Genomic DNA, 19412 nt, shown 5'->3' on the forward strand with positions numbered 1-19412 from the left:
TTTGCCACCTTTAAGAAGTGGAAAGAAGATGTGTATTTATATTTGGGTAAGGGGTGTTTAGATGTGTTTAGATGTATTTGCCACCTTTAAGAAGTGGAAAGAAGATGTGTATTTATATTTATGTAATGGGTGTCAATATGTTCGATTGGTTAAGGGGGAATGAATCATTCCTTATATAAGGGGTGTCAATATGTCCGAGTGGTTAAGGGGTGTTTAGATGTGTTTAGATGTGTTTAGATGTGTTTGCCACCCTTAAGAAGTGGAAAGAAGATGTGTATTTCTATTTATTTCCCGAAACAAAAGTCAGATGTGTTTGCCACCTTTAAAAAGTGGAAAGCTGAAGTTAAAAATCAGACTGGCTTGAAGATCAAATGCCGGAAGAATGACAATGAAGAAGAATACGAAAAGTCAAAATCCAAAGCATTTTGTGTAGCTGAGGGAATTAGATTAGCGAGGATAGTTCCCAGGTACAACAAGACAATATGGTGTTGGTGAAAGGATGAACAGAACATTGAATGAGCAAGCAAGGAGTATGAGGATTTGTTCTAGATTGTCAAAGACATTCTGAGTTAATGTTGTAAATACAATAGCCTACTTGATAAATAGGGGGTCGTCAGTACCCTTGCGGTTCAAGTTGCCAAAAGAGGTATGGATAGGAAAAGAGAGTTACAAGCTTGATGCTAAGAGAGTTACAAGCTTGATGCTAAAGAGAGCTACAAGCTTGATGCTAAGGCTATGAAGAGGAACCAGAGCCCTTTAGTGATGCCCTACAGTTGGAGGATACAACCAAGTGGGAGCAAGCCATGGATGATGAGATGAGTTGAATGTCTAGGCTTCAGAATTGTGTTGCTCCTTCATCTACTGAGGCTTTGTACGTGGCAATAGCTAAAACTAGAAAGAAAATGATATTGATGACAGACTATGTAAAGAATTAGGCAAGAAGCAGCACGAGAAGATTCTTCATGTAGATAGTCAGAGTGTCATACAGTTGATGAAGAACCCAGTCTATCAAAGACAAAACACATTAGAAGACGATACCATTTCACTCGCTGGTTAGTGGAAGATGGTGATGTGTTTGGAGAAGATAAAGGGTGCAAAGAATCCAGCAAACATGTTGACAAAATGTGCTGATGTTGAAAAAATGAGGTTGTGCGAAGTCTCAATTGGTATAGTGCAGTGAAGATATTGATGGTCGTTTCAGAATGAAATTCTTGACTGACTAGATCAGCCTCCAAGTGGAAGAATTGTTAGGTTATGAAGCAGGATCAGCCTCCAAGTGGGAGAATTGTTAGGGCACGGAGCCTGTTGCCTATTTAAAACTTATCCAATTGTTATACATGGTAAAGTTATATATGGAAAATATACCGTAAACGATTATTTATAATAAAAAGCTTGTAAAGATATATATGGTTATATATATAGTATATGGTTATGTTGGATAAAATCATATATAGTAAACTGAATTATATATATATCTTTTAGACCGTGCTTTTAAAATGTACTCTCTATATTCTTTGTATTTCTCATGCATTTTCTCTCTTCTATCATTTGTGTTCATCTAGATCCCATGTGTGTATTGTTGTGCAATCGTAACAATTACAATAGAAAAATTTAGCTGTTGTGGTGGACGTATCACTCAAGTGTTAGTGATAAAATTGTTCATAATTTTCATTTTTTTTTTCTTTTAAGTCAACTCGTGAGATCCTAAATTTTTCTTATCTTCCATTTTTTTTATTTCACTTTTCATTTTTCTTATTGTGCTAGAAGGTTCTCCAATAATAGATATGATTTGGAGGATATATTTTAATAATTAGTTATGGAGTATAGGTTACATATCCTAATCGGTTAATTTTTTTTTTCTTTATTTGTGTGAGTTGTTAATAGTATATTTTATGTTAAGATTTGATTAGCAGTATATTTTATGTTATTTATTTTTTCCTCATTTTTAGGTATTAGTGGATTGTTTGTATCTTGTTTAAACATTGTAAACATGATGAATGAAGACAATACTTTCGATCCCACTTCTATTTCTCATTCTTAACACTTACCGTTTAAAACACCAATCAAAAGAAATTGACATTTTACTCATGTAGTGGAAGCATTGGAATCAGCTTTGATTTTATTTAGAATTAAACAAAATTAAAGGTTAAACAAACCTATCGATATGCTACCAGTTTAATCTACCTAGTTCTCATGACATGATTAATGAACTATGCAATGCTACATGAATGTATGAGAATAGGATAGAAAACTACCATAAAATTTTGCGTGATTTTAAAACATTCAATAACATAATGAAAATTAATGTAAAAACATATACATGTACAAGTGTTTAATTTGTTCCTAAAAGAAGGAACGGGACCGAGATACAAAAGATGTATATGATATAACAGACAAAAATAAATAAATGGAGAAGACATATGCCTTGGGTCAACACCCTTCTGTGGCTACCTAGCTCTCAAGTACTTCTCGTCCCATCCAACAACATCATACACCTCGAATAAAAAATTGTCGAAATGACAAGTATATAAATACTAAGAGCCTTAATCTCAAGTTCTAGAAACTCTCATCACTCGATTCTTGTCTCAAAATATTGCCCACAACTTCTTATTTATAGATGAAACTTGCATTGTCTTTGATCATTCTAGAGTCATACTAAATTTTAATTCCAAGTTTCTTAACTGTTTGTCAGAAATGTCTACTCATATGACGGTGCTACCTACCTTTATTTTAAATATTAGTTGTTGGATCTAAGGAACCTCAAGTTTTCTTGAACATATTCAAATTTCAGCTCAATCCAATGGTTAGATCTTATAATTTTGTGCAACTTGTCAATTCTAAATCGAATATGTTAGAGAATTTTCATAATTATTTTGAACTTCATAGCATTTTAGTATCTTTTTTTTTTAATATTTTATTCTAAAACTCCAAACTTTTTCTTAAATTTTTTTTACCTTTTTAGTAATTTTTTTCCTTCTTCAGTCTTTTAAAGCTCATCCTCCATTAAAAAAAAATATTAAAAATCCAAGAAGTTTTTTAAACAAACCATTAGACAAATGATTTTTTTTTTTTTTATTCTTTATGCTTATTATTATTATTTTTTTCTCCAATATCTTTGGATCCTTATGAAACCTTAGTAAAGGGTTGAAAATATCTATTTGGGACTTTTGAACCATCCTTTGGATCTCTTAATTCTTCTTTTGGATCTCTCACTTTTTCTTAAGTGTCTTAACTTACTGGGATGTTACAACTACCTTGTCTTCCTCCATCCCTTCTATTTTAACTTACTTATTGAAATCTCATCAATTTAACATCATGTCAGGTTCCTCACATGGTGCTTGATAGCCACAAACCTATTCATAACTTAAAGTAGATGGCACAACCTAACATCATGTCAGGTTCCTCACATGGTGCTTGATAGCCACAAACCTATTCATAACTTAAAGTAGATGGCACAACCTAAGGCTACACAAATACAATAATAAAAGACCTTTCATATAACACCCATGGTTTTCCTTTTTCTTATGACTCCATCGTGTACAACATAGGGAGAACTTACTAAGGGTCTTTCATCAAAGAGACATAAGCTAACTCATCAAAAAGTTCCAAAGACAAGGCTACTACAGTAAACACTTCAAGAATTTAGATGTTAATTAACTTATTGTCAAGAGTGTTTAATCTACAACTTCCTTAGAAAAGTCTCTATAGAGCCTCTTTGCCTTAGAGATTGTAACTCATCTACATTTGAGAAGTTGGAGTTCTCGGGACTTACTTACTCTCCTATTAGTTTATCACTTGCAAAAGAATAACCAACGGTAGCTAAGCCAAAAGAGTAAAGAACATCTAGTTGTTGCTTTCGATAATCACCATTTATAAGCTGTCTTTTCTTTTCTTTCTTCTCTTGATTCTTTCATGAAATTACTATTGTGTTATTGAATCAAGATGTTTTACTTTTAATGTTTTATTTAGTATTTTGTTATGTTGTTGTAAAGATGTTTCGAACATGTAAGTCCATGATAGCGTTGTATGATGAAGTTGTAAATGTTTATTTCTGCATAAGAGGGTATGTAATGATGACGGTATAGACTTTAGGGTAGTAGAAATCTAATGCCGTTACAAATATATTTACATTGAAGTATATACTTAAACTTCCAAAAATGACCGCATAGCACAATAGATTAGTGCGTTTGACTTTGAATCAGAAGGTCGTAGGTTTGACTCCCAGGTCAACCAAAATTGTAGACGATCAATTGAGAACATTTTTCCTCACTTGTGTAAGTTCCTTTGTTGTGCTCATTATGAGTAACTTAATGCTAAATCTATGATACACTTTTCTTGAATATTCTACTTCGGTGGACAAAAGCGTATAGACCAAAGCTCGAAAATCATCTTGTGTAGTTGGTGGTTCTGTCCGTTCAAGTTTGGCCCCGCGATGCCATTATTTTGTATATTTAGTTAATTTGAGATAACAGGGAGGGAAGAGAAACATATTGGAACGTAAATATTTATAACCCTCGAATTTAAAAAAATTCAAGCGTGACCTAAAATCCAAATGAATTAAGTCTTAGGTTGGAGGCTCATCCTTGTTGGGTTCATTTTCCAAATGCTAGTCCATGCTTCTTACGTTCGAGCTAAAACCTACTTTGAAACGTCTATAATAGTCATGAATTTGAAATTCAAATTTCTGGAATTTTTGTTGAAAATATCTTCTTCGATCAAGCTTTCGCCATCTTTCATTTTGAATTTCAGCCGTTGGATCTATTTAAATTTGAGGATGATCTAATAAATGAGGTAAAGATATTTAAGATTTTCAAAGGTTGTGGTGGTCTGACTTATCGAACTTAAGGGTTGTGGCGTGATTGTTTGAAGCATGGGCTGCCGCTAACCTTTGGATATCTTCCCTTAAGCCCTTAATGAAGTGGAAAGTTCTTGTCTTCTCCGTATCTACCATCTCATGGGCAAATCTAAATATTTCAGTAAATTCTACGTTATATTTCTCCAGGGTCCTTTTCCCTTGTTTAAGGCTAAAGAATGTCTCCTGATTTTTTGATGTTGCTACGTAGGGTGGTACTTCTCAAAAAATGCCTCTCTAATCCAAGTCCAAGGATGATTCAATCTTCCATGCTTGCGATCTTAGAGGTTGGTTTCCACAAAAATAAAAGGTGTCACTCCGGTGTGAACATGATGGTGGAGTGTCTATGGGGTGTGGTTTGACTTGGGTTAGGTCTGTAAGGCACAGACGCGACTTTGGGCTTAACTCGATTATGTAATAAAAGACGAGCAATTTTTTTGCGAAATAAAATAAATAGAATTTAAAATATAATATATAATAAATTTACATTATTTCAAAATAGAGTTCAAACATAATTAGTTAAAACACAAAATAACTAACCGACAAAATATTTTAAAACAAAAGAGTAAGGACGAGGAGTGAGGCTTTATGGAACTTGTTTTAAAGTTCACTCCTGACCTCAACTAGCTCCTTATTTACCTTAAAAATCTGGAAAACATGGAGCAAGTTCAAAGACTCACTGAGTAGCCTACTTATAGACTTTAATTGTGTCCTTGATATGCTAGGGTACCACACTTTTTCTTGACTTGTTCTCGTTTTTGTTGCAAGTAATTAGGTCTTTTGGTTGTGTTCTTGACTTGGGAGCTCTTATCATTATCTATCCAAAAGACCTTGGTCGTAGAATTTTAAGGTCTCACCTTTGCTGATCTAAGGGTCTTAATATTGTGGTTCTCGATTCTTCTCTTTAGAACTTGGAATTTGGATCCATGTTATACTTCTTGATTGTCCTTATTCTTAGTTATTTTCTATGTTCTTATTCAGTTGTTGTTTTTTCTCCAAGACGCTCTCCCTAGGATATACGGTACTAGTCATGAATCTGATAACCAGTGTCTAAGACTTCATACATTCCAAGCGACACAGTTTTAACCTATGTCCAAGGATTTATGCATTCTAAGCAACGTAATCTGAACCCGCATCAAGGGCTTCATGCTCATGCGTTCTCTGCGATATAGTCTTAAAAACTATACCCAAGGCTTCATGCATTCCAAGCGGCATAGTCTGAAAACCTACGTTCAAGGCTTCTAACGTTACAAGCAGCGTAGTCTGAAAACCTACATTTAAGGATTTTTACGTTCCAAACGATGTAGTCTGACCCGCATCCAGGATTTCATGCTTTCTCTGGGATATGGCCTAAAAAACTATTCCTAAGGCTTCATACGTTCCATGAGGCATAGTCTAAATATCTACGCTCAAGGTTTCATACGTCCCAAGCAGCATAGTCTTAAAACCTAAATCCAAGATTTCTTACATTGCAAGCGATGTAGTCTGAGTCATGAAAACATTGTACCGTGGGAGGTTTAAGAATTTTCTTAAGTTTCTAAGTTTAAAGACCTTGGTCCCTTGTCCTTGATTGGTACCTAACATTCTTCTTATCTTAATATATATAGAGATTGTGTGGTGTTGTTCTTGGTTCTCAAACATTCTATAAATTTATAAGGTTCTTAATTTCGTGAAGTATAAGTCGTAACATGCGTTCTTAAGCTCCACATAACTTATAGAAACATGTATTAGTTATTCATAGTGTATTGTTTAGAAAAGCTCTAGAAGAGTCTTGGATCTTGGGTAAGAGTTAAGTAAGTATTTCCTTTAAGCATTTCTTAGATCTTAACTTGGTTTAGGTTCTAAACTTACTCTAATCAACGTGAAATCTTGAACATATCTTTATGTTCTTACCATTATACCTTACAAAAGAAATAGTAAGTCATTTGGAAGATATTTAGGCCTTGAAGTATCTTAAAAGGTCTGAGGGACATTTTGGTCATTTTATCTCCTAATTCTTGGTTTAACCTCTGAACGTGTTCCAATAACTTTCAAACTTTACCAAATCATCCTTCATAATAAGATAAGGTCTAAGCTTCATAGTATTTGGAGGTCATTTAGATCATGAACCAATGATAAGTTACCTTAGGGGAATTATGGTCATTTTACACTGTTACTTGGTTCTGCTACTTAACCTTGTCTAATGACCACAAAATTTCATATTTAATCTTAACATGCCGTAATATGCTCAACATTATAATTTCATGGGCAGCGAGTTGATTTAGTGGGTCATTTTAACGTTACTTAAATTCCAAGCAAATTAATCAATTCAAGGCCTTAACTCATGGTTATCCGTGTTTTTCTTTCATATTTTCTTAATTCATACTTAATTTAAAATTCATAAAGAAATCCAACTGATTTCCACCAATATTTCTTAACAAAAGTCAAAGGTGGCTACTTACCTCGTCGACGACGTTCAGGATCTTCGCTATCGAGGTCCTTGTATCTGAATTACTTCAAATTTTCTTTGAAAGAATTCTTAGAGTGTCTAGTTTATGGAACCATAAATTTTTTTTTAATGAGAGCCAATCTAAAAGAGAGCTAAAATTAAGAAAAGCTTAGATTTGGAACAGGTTTGGTTTGACATGGTTGGTTAAGTTGAACTGGACACATCATCGTCTTCTTCCTTTTGAAGGGAAGAAGACATGCACGGCTTTTGTGCCGCCGCCTGAAAATGCCTCTCTTCAGCTTCATTTACGATGCTTCTTCTCTTGATTTCTTTATGAAACTTAATGACGGTATTACAGGGAAGAGCTAGGGATAGAGTTCATATCTTCTCGTGGATTATAACATAAGTTATTAACCTCCAAAATTCGTCGGAAAATCGTTTCCTCACTGAAGTTCAACCCATGAAATTTATATTGGGCAACTGATTCTAGAGGGTTTCAGTGTACTGGTCTAAGTTCAATGCTAGTAGATATTGTCCTCTTTGGGTTTTCCCTTTCGTACTTCAACTCAAGGTTTTTAAAACTTTATTAAAGAAAAGTTTCCACACCCTTGTAAAAAATGTTCTCCTCCCCACCCAATGTGGGATCTCACAATCCACCCCACCTTCGGGACCCAGCGACCTCGCTGGCACTCGTTCCCTTCCTCAATCGATGTGGGACCCCCCAATCCACCACCCTTCAGTGCCCAGCGTCCTTGCTGGCACACCGCCTCATGTCTCCCTCCTTCGGGGCCAGCCTCTTCGTTGGTACATCGCCTAGTGTCTGGCTCTAATACCATTTTTAACGATCCATGCCCACCACTAGCAAATATTGTCCTCTTTGTGTTTTTCCTTTCGATTTTTTTCTACTGCAAAAACCAAGATCACATTTGAATGAGAGCGATCTTGATGACTAAAAAAGACTAAAAGAAAATGAAAATTACTACCTATACCAACAAGGTAAGTAAGGAATACATCTTCATTGGCATGAGACCGATAATATCATACCATTTGTGGAGAGTCGTGGTTCTTAACATGGTATCAGAGTTATGCCCTTAACTTAGTCATGTCAATAGAATCTTCAAATGTCGAACAAAAAAGTTGTGAGCCTCAAAAGGTGTAGTCGGAAGTGACTAAAGTGGTCGAACAAAAGGTGTACTTTGTTTGAGGACTCTAGAGAAGTTGTCAAGTTTCGATTATGAAGAGGTTGTTCGAGGGCTCCATAGGCCTCAAGGGAGGCTCTATAGTGTACTTTGTTCAAGGGAAGGATTGTTGAGGATTGTTGGACACCTGACAGACCTTAGAGCCATATTACTGCTTATCAAAATCACGTCTGCTCTAGAAAGATAAAAGATGCCTCAAAATGTACTAAAAAATTGTCTCAAAATGTAGTGTAGAGGGAGGCATGATGTCAGCTCTCCACCACCCCTGCGCTCTGTGGTTTAAGTGAGCTACCCTGTGGCACATGTGTCTGTCACGGTGTGAGCGAGCATTGCAAGACGAGCATCTCGGGCAATCTTCTTTGAAATTGGTCCTTCAAGGATAGTGTTGTGTGTCGACATTGTGCTCCAACCTATGTGTCAGAAGTTGGTATATGCACCCACTATCCGGTACGAAATCCACAAAAGACATGACATAGACACGGAGAGTTCATGTCCCGATAGAACCTGTATGGATGGATGTTTGAGATGTCTCACTGATGTGATCAACATATGGGTCGATTTTTGATAGACATGTTCGAGCATACCAAGATAGTCAAGATGTCCCGAGACATGGGATGGCATCACGATACATGGGTCATGTTTTTGGGAACCAAGCGACATTGCTTATGAGAGACCTCGACCTAGATCAGAGACAAGGTCGAGTCAGATGACTTGACCTAGAGCAAAGGCAAGTTGGCTAGAGTCGCAGACGATTGAACATGCATGCATGAGCGACGTGTGTGGCCAAACAAGTTTAAATTTTAGACAAGTTATGTTCGGTTGGTAAAGATAAACCTCGCCCAAGGTCCGATGAAACCACACAAACGAGAGAAAAATGTGAATGGAGCTTGAATTTTCCATAAGGCTTATCATGAGTGTGTCAAGATCATGATACCACGCGGTTGAAAATATAAGACAATGATACCTTGCATCACGTACTCAGGGTCCCTCAAAGTGCTGATTCAAATCCAAAAGGCAGTAGAATTGTCCCAAATATTGATGGGTGTCCCACTACGCATGCATCAGCACCTTCGAAGGCATGGATTCGATTCGTGGTGAGTGTGTTTTGCAACGTTTTCCATCCGATTTATGTTATGATTACATGTGGCTTGATCCTATACGTTGATTGACTACAAATATCGCGTCGACACGTTCGCATTCCTCCGCCCAATGGTTGACACATGTCACCTGCATTTGAAGGTTCATGAAACCCTTCCAAATGAATGCCTCCATTGAAGCTCATCCCAGCCAATCAATTCGAGCAGCTCCCAAGTGCTTCTTGGAAAAAATATAAAAGCGCCGGAGGTCAGCCTACTCTATTCTTCTACTCCTCCTGCTTTTGAGCTTCAATCTTATACACGTTCTTTTTCCGCGTTCTTAGTAAGCTTCAATCTTATACACTTCTTTTTTTTTATTTACAAATTTTTGTGTCTGAACAAGTCACTTTATCCTTAGCATTAAATTATGGTTTAGTATATATGTCATATTGACCGTTTATTATAAGCAAATATCTAAATATTTGCCTTTTGGTTGACATAGGAATAAATATCACCATTATTTAGGTATGATGGTCCCGAATAAACATAACCATCATTTAGGTTTGGTAGTTTTAACAAATATTCTCATTTCCCATGCCATGAAATAGAGAACCCATTTCTCTTATTCTCCAGCTTCAATGGCTATAACTCCTTTGAGAGGATCTGTTTTGTCAATGTCGTAGTGAGTACTCAAGGTATTTTATACATAATTTCTAAAAAGGAAAGAAAAAAGTCTGCTTTTCCTGATCCAAATAGGTTTCACTTAACCATATATATTCCATAATCAATGGCTAATATTTACTCCAAGGGATTTACTAGACCAAGCTGATATGGATCATCATTAGAGAGGAATAAAGATACAACACAATCAACTTGAATAAATAATAAATATATGCTATATGCTCGTGGGTCAACTTTGTGTAATGAAATGAATATATAACCCAGTACAACCTTTCATAAATTGCTCTAATATGCTTACATTCTAACACTAATGCCTATAACTTAATAGATTCAATGAAGAAATGTGGAAGATTTTCCCTGAAAGACTCGTTTTCATAATATCAGAGTCCAGAAAACCCATAATATTGATACCCAGATGAGTGCTGATTCACCTGATGAACGAGAACTGAGCGAACGATTGTCGGTAACACCGACAAGAAACCTACATTCCCCAATGGAGGGATCTCGGAATGTGATCATACCGAGGCCATCAAACTCGCAGCTCTTCTCATTCTGCATTTGTAGCTGATAGTAGCTGTTAAATGCATATGAGATGTTACCCTTTGCACCAATACCATTGCATGATCCTCCATAGTTGAGCGTCGAGCAATCTGCAACGCTACAGGCTAGCTTAATGTGATTTGTCACGTCGGTTAAGTCCCGGAATGGATTTGCAACGCACCATCTAGAAGGAAGATACTCCACGTTCTTTGCATTTTTCAATACCTTGTTGCCTAAACCAAGGTTTAAAGGATATTTAGCCTGGCCATCAAAAGAAAAAATACCCCAATGCCTCTCAAAATTCCCTGGAAGAACACTCTTTGCGCCTTCATCAAGTAGGCTGAAGAGATAGACGTCCACAGGAGGCACACCTGGCCTTAAAGGGGTTCCTTTGTTGCTTAGGACATGATTAATCAGGCCTTGGTTGAAGACTCTCGCAGCTGTAAGATTTGCACCCATGGCTCCATCCGTGGGCCATCCGACCTCCCCTATAACAATTGGCATCTGTCCAAAGCCAATTTTGGTGAGAGCGGAAACTAAAGTGTCATAGTTTCCATCGAACGCATTATAGTAAACGTTACTTCCATCAGTGACAGCATGGGTAGTCCCTTCAAAAAATGCATAGTCTTGTGGGAAGTCGGAGTTCCCGTAGAGGCTCAAAAACGGATATATGTTCACGATGAATGGAGAGCCATTGGAGTTGAGAAATGAAACAATTTGAGTCATAAGTTGTGTCAATTCAGGCCTGAATGCTCCCTGGGAAGGAAGGGAAGACTCATATGCATCAGCATTGCAAGGGACAACTAACTTCACATAGCTTGCAAGATTTGCTTTTGCTAAGGATTGTTGAATATTGAGCAAAGCAGGCATGATGTATGACTGATACTCTCCGTTGTAACTGGTGAGAAATGGCTCATTTCCTACGGCAACGTACCTGTCACGATACAGTGCCGTAAAAGTAAGGCAATATTCGATTTGCAGATGAATGGATATTCTAACAGTTTCAGGAATACTACTCCAAATCATTCATTCACAAAAGAAATTTGAGCTAGCATTTTATACAGTAGAAAATATCACGATCCTCGAGGTCCAGTACAGACTCGTTTCTTACCAAGAAAATTACTTGAATTCCCTAGAAGACGAGAAAATAATCCAGTTGAAAACTTCCAAGAATTTCCAGAACCTTGCACCATCCCAAATTCTAACTCATCTCGTTTTCCCTTCTAATGCTCACGTAACTTATCACTAACCTAATCAAGAATTTGACCCTGTATCGACGTATCAAACTTCCCTTGATATTTATCTACCCCTCTGCTGCCACTCCAAGACTTCCTTTCCCTTCCCATCCTTCTCTCCCCGTTATCTAATCGTTTGTGTCGGTGTATTTGGGCCCTATGAAACGCTCAAAGAAAGCACATGGTTGTAACACAGATTATTACTTGAAGCATCCAAGTCCATTTTTCATTGAATAACTCGCTACACATGTTAGGCATGATAAAAATAATAACAAGTAATCCATTTTTCCAAACAATGCTGCTACCATCAATTTTGGTATCAGTTTTAAGCATTACCAAACATACAATGGTCTGAATTTCAAATTAATGAAGACATTTCCATTGAAGTTTTCACAAACATGATCTGGGACGCCATAATACCAAAAGGAAAAACAAAGCTTCATTTGGTTTGTGGTCATAACTCTATTGATGGGTTCAAAGAATTATCCTCATTTATTTCATTGTTACAACTCCAAATATGAATGTGAGGCAGGCAGGACACTGACATTGAGGCAGGCAGGACACTGACATTCATTTATAGATAAGTTGGATGGGGATTTTGCAATTTTTTCTTCTGCAGTACCTCGACCTCGACGTGACATGAGCGTGAAAAGGGTTCAAGAACCAGTTTTCTTTATATAAGGGCTACAATCATTTCTTTTGGCTTTTTGACCCCATATTGTAGGGTGGATCTCAAAAGATATGAAAGATCTCCCTCCAAGCCGTACATACGACTTTCATCGAATACGGCTTTCCACATAATTCTATGTGTCTATGAGATCGAGTATGGAATTTTGTTAAATTCAAATACAACTTCTTAATTTCTTGTACCAGGCATCTGTCTCAACCCCTGATTGAATGGAACTTCCTAGTTCAAAGATCTAGAGGCCTGGTTTTCAAGGATCATATGAAAATGTGGGTATGTTCTTGTTTGAAAGGGAGAAAGGACAACAATGGCGACAACAAATCATACACATTCATTACCACTCATCAGATTCAGAGATAAATCGCTCACAAAAGGCACCACTCTGTTTATCTTAATAAGAAAAGCTAATACCCATTACGCAGAGAGTACCATAATAGATACTGAATCCTCCCAATAAGTACTAATTAAAGAGAAAAATTGAAGAGTCTGTTTGTATATCACTAATCTCTTAGACGCATAAACAATCAAAAACCCACAGCCAATGCAACATTGTAATCTACAAATAGACAAACAATGTAATAACTCAACCAAACCTTCAAACTACGATTAGATTTCGTCTTCAATCACTATTTTCTCAAAGCAAACATAACTCCGGACAAAGATCAAGAACAGAAACCATGCAACAAATTTACAGAAAAAAAAATAGTAATCCAAACAGGAACTAGAGCATCGACAGAAATAGACAAAATGAAAGAGATGCTATCATCACGATTCATCATCAACAACGCACCTGATATCAACGCCCCCTTTAACAACATACGAAGACACATTTTGACGGACCCATAGATCAGAGGCAAGCGAAGAGGAGCTCAAAGAAGCGAGCATTTCATTAGGGATTCCAACCATGACTTGGATCCCACTTCCCATTAAAGCCTTGAGCACTCTGGAGTCCGCGTCAAACAGTTTCACTTTCTCTACTCTATTGCTCTTCAATAGATCAACGACGGTGGACGGCTTCATCTTATGGAACGAAATCGTACCCCAATTAACACCAATGGCAGATTCCACCACCATAAATGAACCCAAAAGTAAAAACAAACAGTGCAGGGCTGCTTCCAATCTCCGCCTCAACATTTCTGAGAGAGTTTACGTGACTTCAGGGACCAAAATTGGTCAAATAGTCGGAGAAGTTGAGAAGGGCGGCGGGAACGCCGACGATGGCGGTGGTGGAAAAAAAGAAGCGGTGAAAGGCGGCGGAGGAGGAGTGACACCTGTAAGTTGTAACCGCTTGAAGAGTGAAGATGAAGCGAAGTGATGGATGGTAAAGAAATACATAAGCATATTTACATAAATACCCCTCGGAATGTGACGAAAATTGTTGTTTCAGGCAGAAACCACATAATTAGTTACGCTTTAAGATTTACTTTCGTATTTAATATTAAATAATTGTAAATTTTCATTTTAATAATAATTTATTTCAGTATAAAAAGTATTTGAAGGGCCCAAATTGGTTTGAAAATTTGGGCCAACATCAATCTTTTATTGAATATAATATTAAAAAGGTGGTATAATCTTTAGCAATGTAAAGGGTGAAAGTTACCAATTCGAGACAAATGGATAACATTTTTTTATTTTTTTTTTTCAATTATTTGGATTTTAAATTTTTCCATCCGAGTAATTTTTATTAAGTAATGAATCCAACCCAATCATAAATTTTTTGGATTGGATTTGTTCAGGTCATTTATTTAATTTTTTGTTTTTAATAAAAGTAAAACGTTTACCTATTCCAAACATTTAATCAAAATTACAATTCAATTTCAATATATTTTTTTGACAAATTATCTCCCAAGTATTCAAAAAAAATATTTTTAAGTGGTTAGATAATAAATAATAAAAAGATAATTAGGAAATAAAATTTTATATTTTAAAATTCAATAAATTTACTGGATTTATTTTAATCAAATAAGAAAACTGTATAACTCAATTTATAAAATATTTAATTAATAAAATTTTTATTTAATTAAATTGAGTTCATAAATCAACCCAAATTGTATGATTTGGATTAGGTTGATCAGGTTTTTTTTTTTTTATAGTTATCTGAATATTTTAACACCTCTAATAATATTATTATTATTAATAACCGAAATAATAATTAAAAAAAAAAGAGAGAGAATAAAAACAGAAAAAGGAAAAAAAAAAGAAAAAGAAGATCAGAAAAGGAAAATTAAAGAGGAGGGTATTTCTGTAATTTCACAATTACAGAAAAGTGGGAAAATCTAGAAATTTTACAGATTTTGGACTCCAATTCTACTGTTTGAAGTTAAATCTGATGATCAACGTGTACGATGAGCTGGGAGCTTAGATCAATTATAAAACCATGGATTTGGGTGTTAAATCAAAGCATAAATCAGAGTTAAAACCCAAAAGAAAACGAGCAAACCCGTTGTGAGAATTCTTTGTCCGTTTGACCTCTATTTGCTCGTTTTTTCGATTTTAAAGTCATTCTTAATTTCTCTTATTATAGGACACTTAGAGATATTTGGGAGAAATCAGAACAAGTTAAGAGCGTTTCTAATATAAAAAGAGAATCCCAACGTGGATAAATAGCTATTGGCTTAACTCGTTCAATTACAATTCATAAAATACAAAAGCAAATTATTGTTGTTCGTTATTATCTGAACCATGTTGATACTAAGCTTCGATATCTTGATTGGATTAGTTATAAGCACTAAATATAACAAAGTATTAGTTTCTGAGTTTATAGACTACAAGATGCAAGATTTGTTTGTTTACATGATTATTACTAAAACATGCAAGGTAGTAAATCATGTTAAGATACTTGCGTTATATTATATTTTATGTATGTCATATATTTGTATGTCGTGATAGCTTAAGGAGGGTTGTTTGACAATCTTCTACCGTGTACCTCATCACTAGCAATGAGGACCACTATCGTACACACAGATTCAATAGAGTGTAGACATGCTTAATAGTGCCTTATGAACACTATGTGGGTGCAATTAAGAAGTTCTCAAGTAATTCTTAGTCGTGAACTTGTCAAAGTAGGGCAAGGGACTACATAGGGTCGGTAAACACGAGGGTCGCTTCCTCTTTTATCACCTCGCATTGAGAGACTATTAGGATCAAGTCGACTACCCTATTAGTTATATGTAGTAGTGAACATAATCCATCATGCATGATAGCAGATCAAAGTTAGGATTCAAATGACATACATCAGTGTCAAACGCAACCTTACCAATTATAAGTAAGCAATATTATAGTATTAACTTTGAGCTCATTAGATAAGTTTTAATAGGCTATAAAATAGTTATAGGTTACCGGTAAAGATAACTTAGAGAACAGAAGTGCTAATTTAGGCAAATCTTTAAGCATATCCAATAGTCTAGAGCAGTAGTTAAATAGACATTAAACCATAAGTTTAGTTTAAGAACCTACAAACATGCTTGATAAGAAATCACTACAATGAAAAGTATGATTCAGATTATCTTGTTGATCAAATATCTCAAGGCAAGAACTCTTGTTTGGATTCGAATCACTCCACATGCAATTGTGATCATTGAATGATTATGAACGTGAAACCTAAACTACATATAATTGCAAAAACTTAGCATTTGGCTAAAAGAAAACACAAATGCTCTTTTTACTATATTTTTACTACATCTCTCTTACCAATATAACATACATGGCTTTATATAATCTCAAAATAAAGATCATTAACCTTGAGTGAGGTATTTCAAGAGCATAATTAGCTATGATGTAAATATAATCTTAAAATAAATTAAAGAAACACCATAACTCTGCCTATCATCCACTTCAAATTTGTAACCATTCAAGAATAAATGAAGCTTGACTCTTCCATAATGTGGTATCAATTGAAACATCTTGTGATAATTTGAACAATATTTTCTCCACATCTTCCTTAAAATTTATCTGACATGGTTGATGCCTTGTTTCATATCAGTGCTACTTACCGAGTATTTTTATATTCATCCTTTCTACTTATTGATTGTGCAGGAGTCTAACATGAATTCTTTTTTCTTTTTATTTAAACGTAGTTATTTAATTTAAACCATAAATTCGTACGAAAAATAATCATTTATATTCAAAAGGCATATTTTAATTAAGTTGGATGGATATGGCACTTTTTGTAACACCAATACCAAACTCTGTGAATATGCTCGATTTTGCACCGGCGAGTATGGGTAAATTTAAAACTTTCATGGCCAAATCTACTTCAATCCCAACTTGTCTTCTCCAATACTTTCTTTCACTTGATTTATTCATGGTGACTATTCCTAATACATGTAAAAAAAAGCGAAGAACCAGCTTCCACTGCCGTGATTGCATGCTTCGAGTCATGTCATCGGCTCTATACAATGGACAGTCGACAACTATAGCCCTATGTTTTTTTTATTATTATTATTTAAAAAAATGAGTATTAAATATCTGACAGTATCGACGATAGTACAAAGCTACGATCGGTTGAATTGGAGTGGTGTGTGGGAGTGAGGGTCACGACTGATGTGCAAGGAGATCTCCTCCTTCGACTAGTGGCACACAGTTGTAGTGACACATTGCTGGGCAACAATCAATGGTCGGAGCAGTGCAATAGTTGGAATGAGGAGAAAGGTGTTGAGTATATTTAGCCTTCCATTATGATTTATCACAGGTACCATATTTGACTTTTTATTACAGGCAAATATTTAGACATTTTCCTTCCATTGCCGTTTAACCTAGTATCATATTTGCCCTTTCATTATAAGTAAATATTTTCTCCATTTATTTTATTTGTAATTTATTTGATGATAATAGATAACTTTCACCATTATTTAGGTGGGGTGATTTTGCCCTTTCTTCTTCGTGGCTTCTGAATCCTCTTCTCATCTTCTTTTCCGCCACCATTGTTGGTTTTGACACCGCATGTGCAGTCGTCAGGGCTACTGCTTAGGCTCCACCTTTTTGACCTCCAAATCACCTATGGAGGACCACCCTTTGCTATACTTACATACAACCTCACCTTCTAAAACCTAACGGTTGATGGTTCTCCTTTCTCTAATTCTATTCTCTGTCAATCTCTTGTTGGCGCCCTTCAGTACTTGACCTTTACTGTTAGATAAAACCTGAGTTTTTTCTTATTTTCACACGATTTCATTAGTTGATTGAGTACGTCTGTTTGACCATTTCACAAACACGTCGAATGGATTACCAAAGTTTTAGACGGCAATTTTGTAGGGAGTGGGACAGATTTCGTTGGTCAGTCCCCAATTTTTAGGATAAATTATATTTAAATAGTTAAATCCACCTGAGCAATTCTCCGGTGGTATATCATTGCGGAGGAGCCAATCTATCAATAGTCAAGTTGAATAGCTCAAGTGGTTAGAGTGTTGACTTAACGAAGCATAGGTCTTAGTTCGAGTGGAAGAAAATGCAAAGTGCGAAAATAAACACATTGTGGCACACGATTTCATTGGCACAGATTTTAGTTGGCACTCCCACTCCCAGCCATGGGCGATTATCGAACTTGTTATCGCTTGCAAACCTCGCATACAATATGTACCTTACCACCTCTCTTTCTATTTTTTAGATCCAAGTATCACGTTCATTTAAATCCGACAGTCAACTTGCAGGGGTGTTAACGATATTTAGCCTTCCATTATGGTTTATCATAGATACCATATTTGATCTTTTATTACAGTCAAATATTTAGATATTTTTGTTTTATCACGGTTTATATCATATTTACAGCAGTTTTATTAGAAACAAATATTTTTTTCTATTTATTATACTTTCCTGGTTACTATTTTCATTTTATTTGTAATTTATTTGATAACTACGAACTTTGGTCGAACAACTCGCATGGACTTGAGTCACAGGCGAGGCGAAGACACAATCGGCTGAGGAAAAGAGAAAGGAAGGAAGAAGAAATCAGGCAGACGGCTCATATGGGGCATCATGCGTGTGTAAGCGGGGCTAGGCTTATAGTCGATAGTCTTCGTTCAACCAAGAACAGTACATAAACTATATTCCCCACACGGATTGCAAATTGAGTATTAAATTAATTAATTTAATAATTATTTTATAAAAATAAATTAATTGAAAATTAATCAGACAGTTAAAAGTGAGTATTACTAAAATTTAGAGGTTTAGAATTATAAAACATATAAACCAATTAAAAATTAAAACTCAAAATTTAATAATTAAAATGTAATCTTTTACAATCTAGTAACTAAATAAAAATTAAAATAGAAATATATGTAATAATTAAAACTTTATAGACTAAAATGACAATTTAAAAATATATATATATATATATATATATTTTTTCCTATTAAAGGAGTATATAAGATTACGCTCATAAATTCTCTTTATTCATCCGAACTCAGTGCAACAAGGACGGTAAGGTATAAATCTAGGTGTTCAAAATATTCGATGATTTATCGATCAACTTAACTCAATCCAGAACTTATTTTAGTTGGGTTAAGCCATTAAAAATGGTATAGGTTGGATTTGTATCATATATTCTCCTCATATGGTATAATTATATATACATATATTTATTTAATTTTTTTTTATCATTTGTTCTTCAAAAAAATATTTAAAATAATTAACTTTTTGAAAGTTAATTTTTTTTCAAAATATAATCTTAATGATAAATAAACCACTACCAACTCACTTCAAAAAAAAAAAAAAAAAAA

At 35.2% G+C, this 19412-nt stretch overlaps 1 protein-coding gene and 1 long non-coding RNA gene across 2 annotated transcripts in view; one reads left to right on the forward strand and one right to left on the reverse strand.

Moving 5' to 3' along the window:
• The window catches only part of LOC111449820, a 22989-nt gene extending 22153 nt beyond the window's left edge, over positions 1-836 (forward strand). Inside the window, exon 3 of the long non-coding RNA XR_002711731.1 lies at positions 733-836. This is a non-coding gene — a long non-coding RNA (uncharacterized LOC111449820). The remainder of the gene's footprint in view (positions 1-732) is intronic.
• A 9560-nt stretch (positions 837-10396) lies between these two features.
• LOC111449807 (glucan endo-1,3-beta-glucosidase 5-like) lies at positions 10397-14008 on the reverse strand. Its single transcript, XM_023089854.1, has 2 exons — positions 13487-14008; positions 10397-11710 (listed from the first exon to the last, which is right to left on the reverse strand). Exons 1-2 carry the CDS (start codon positions 13828-13830, stop codon positions 10609-10611), a joined length of 1446 nt encoding a protein of 481 aa, XP_022945622.1. The 5' UTR covers positions 13831-14008; the 3' UTR covers positions 10397-10608.
• Positions 14009-19412: the final 5404 nt, after the last annotated feature.

Source organism: Cucurbita moschata, unplaced genomic scaffold, assembly GCF_002738365.1.
Source record: "Cucurbita moschata cultivar Rifu unplaced genomic scaffold, Cmos_1.0 Cmo_Scf00011, whole genome shotgun sequence".
Classification (NCBI taxonomy): Eukaryota; Viridiplantae; Streptophyta; class Magnoliopsida; order Cucurbitales; family Cucurbitaceae; genus Cucurbita; species Cucurbita moschata.